This window comes from Aureococcus anophagefferens (assembly GCF_000186865.1).
Source record: "Aureococcus anophagefferens unplaced genomic scaffold AURANscaffold_220, whole genome shotgun sequence".
Taxonomy (NCBI): Eukaryota; class Pelagophyceae; order Pelagomonadales; family Pelagomonadaceae; genus Aureococcus; species Aureococcus anophagefferens.
The window spans coordinates 2,871-4,658 of record NW_008705758.1 but is presented as its reverse complement, the minus strand read 5'-3'; the positions used below and the strand labels follow the sequence as shown (position 1 = coordinate 4,658).

Here is a 1,788-nt window from a genome sequence, read left to right as displayed (position 1 = left end):
GCCGAGCGCCGCGAACCACGGCTCCGCGGCCGCGAAGGGCCCCGAGTAGACGACGCGGCCGCGGCTCAGGAGCTGGAGCTCGTCGAGGAGCAGGCAGATCTCCGCGCGGGGCTGGTGCACGCTCAGGAGCACGGCGACGCGCGACTCCCGCGCGAGGCCGCTCAGGGACCGCGCGACGCTCAATGCCTGGTACGCGTCGAGGGAGGACGTCGGCTCGTCCAGGAGCACGACGCCGCCGCGCGACGCGATCAACTCGCAGCCGATGGACAGCCGGCGCCGCTCGCCGCCGGAGACGCCGCGGAGCAGCGGCTCCGAGGGGTCGCCGACGCGCGTCCCCGCGACCTTGGCGAGCCCGAGGCGCCGCAGCGTCGCCTCGGCGACGCGGTCCGGGTCCTCGCCGCGGCGCGTGAGCGCGGCGCAGAGCGTCAGGGTCTCTCGCACCGTGAAGAGCGGATAAAGCGCGTCCTCCTGGCCGACGACGGCGCAGCGCCGCCGCGCGCCCGCGGGCTCGCCGTCGACGCGGACGGCGCCGGAGAGCTCCGCGGGCACCCGCGACCGCAGCGTGCCGGCGAGCGCGTGGATCAGCGTCGTCTTCCCGCTCCCGCTGGGGCCCATCAAGGCCGTCGTCTGCGCCGCGGCGGCGCGGCCGGAGACGGCGTCGAGGATGACCCTCCGCGGCCCGCGCCGCGGCCGCAGCACGAACGTGATGCGCTCGTACTCCAGCGACGACGAAGCCATCGTGTCGTGCATGCTCGCACTCGCTTCCGACGACGAAGCGTTCGTTTCTTGCATGCTCGCGATCGCTTCCACCTCGTGCATGCCGAAGGCTGCCCAAAGGTGGGGTGCTTTCTTGTGTCACAATGTCATGCGACAAGGGCTGCTATCGCGCGCAGATACTTTTTAGCTGGTCGTGCAGCGCATGAAGCAGCCCTGTTGCCGCTTCGCGTCGATAATTTCGTCTGAGACGCCAAAAGGCCAGGGGGCGGCATGGCAGCCCCCGTGCGGTCCAGGAACCCCCAGATCGTTGGACCTAATATACGCTGCGGCATCGGAACCGGTGCCCCGAGGGGCGCCAACCTTTAGGTCCAGCGATTTCGTCTCAGTTTCGACGCGTTCGAGAGGAGTTGACGGGCCAGGGCGGGACCGCACCGCCCGAGTATGGTCGAGACAGAGTCTTTCAGCTGGACCTAAAGGCGGTTCTGGCCTCGGAACCGGTGCCCCGAGGGGCGCCAAGCTTCAGGTCCAGCGATCTCGTCGCTGTTTCGACGGTAACGGGAGCCGCTGCGGGCCGCGGCGGCGCCCGAGCCCGACCAGACGAGCTCGACCATTTCGAGCCCCGCGACCTAACCCTTGTACCGAGGCGATGCGTGGGTGACGATGAACGATCTCTGGTGGTGCGAGAGCTCAAATCTAGCTCGAAGGGGTCGGGGAAGCCGAACGCGCCCCATCCCAGCCCATAAAACCTCTCGTTCGCGTCGCCCCGCAATCGGCTCGATGTCGAGTTTTCGCCGTTGCCTCGTCCGTACGCGCGCGGTCAACAAAGCCGCTGGGATCGTGGTACGTCGTTGCATTATGGCTGGGCTGTGGGCCTGAGAAGCTGATGGATTCTCCATCGCACGCTCGAAAACGTGCTCGACGTTTCGAGCGAGTGCAACCGGTAAACATGGGCTCAGGCGTATCTGCGCGCGATAGCTGCCCGAACTGCGATTCAATATCGATTTGTGGAATGCAACTTGAAAAGTTAACAAACTCATCGACCGACGAANATTGATGCTAGGAGGTAAACGC

General features: G+C 67.0%; 1 protein-coding gene across 1 annotated transcript; it reads right to left on the bottom strand.

The window, feature by feature from the left end:
- Positions 1-48: 48 nt before the first annotated feature.
- ABC30 (hypothetical protein) lies at positions 49-738 on the bottom strand (the record flags this gene model as incomplete). The annotated part of the gene is made up of 1 exon (XM_009044269.1): positions 49-738. A coding segment is annotated over one exon (690 nt), but the record flags the coding sequence as incomplete, so codon positions are not given.
- Between the last annotated feature and the right edge of the window lie 1,050 nt (positions 739-1,788).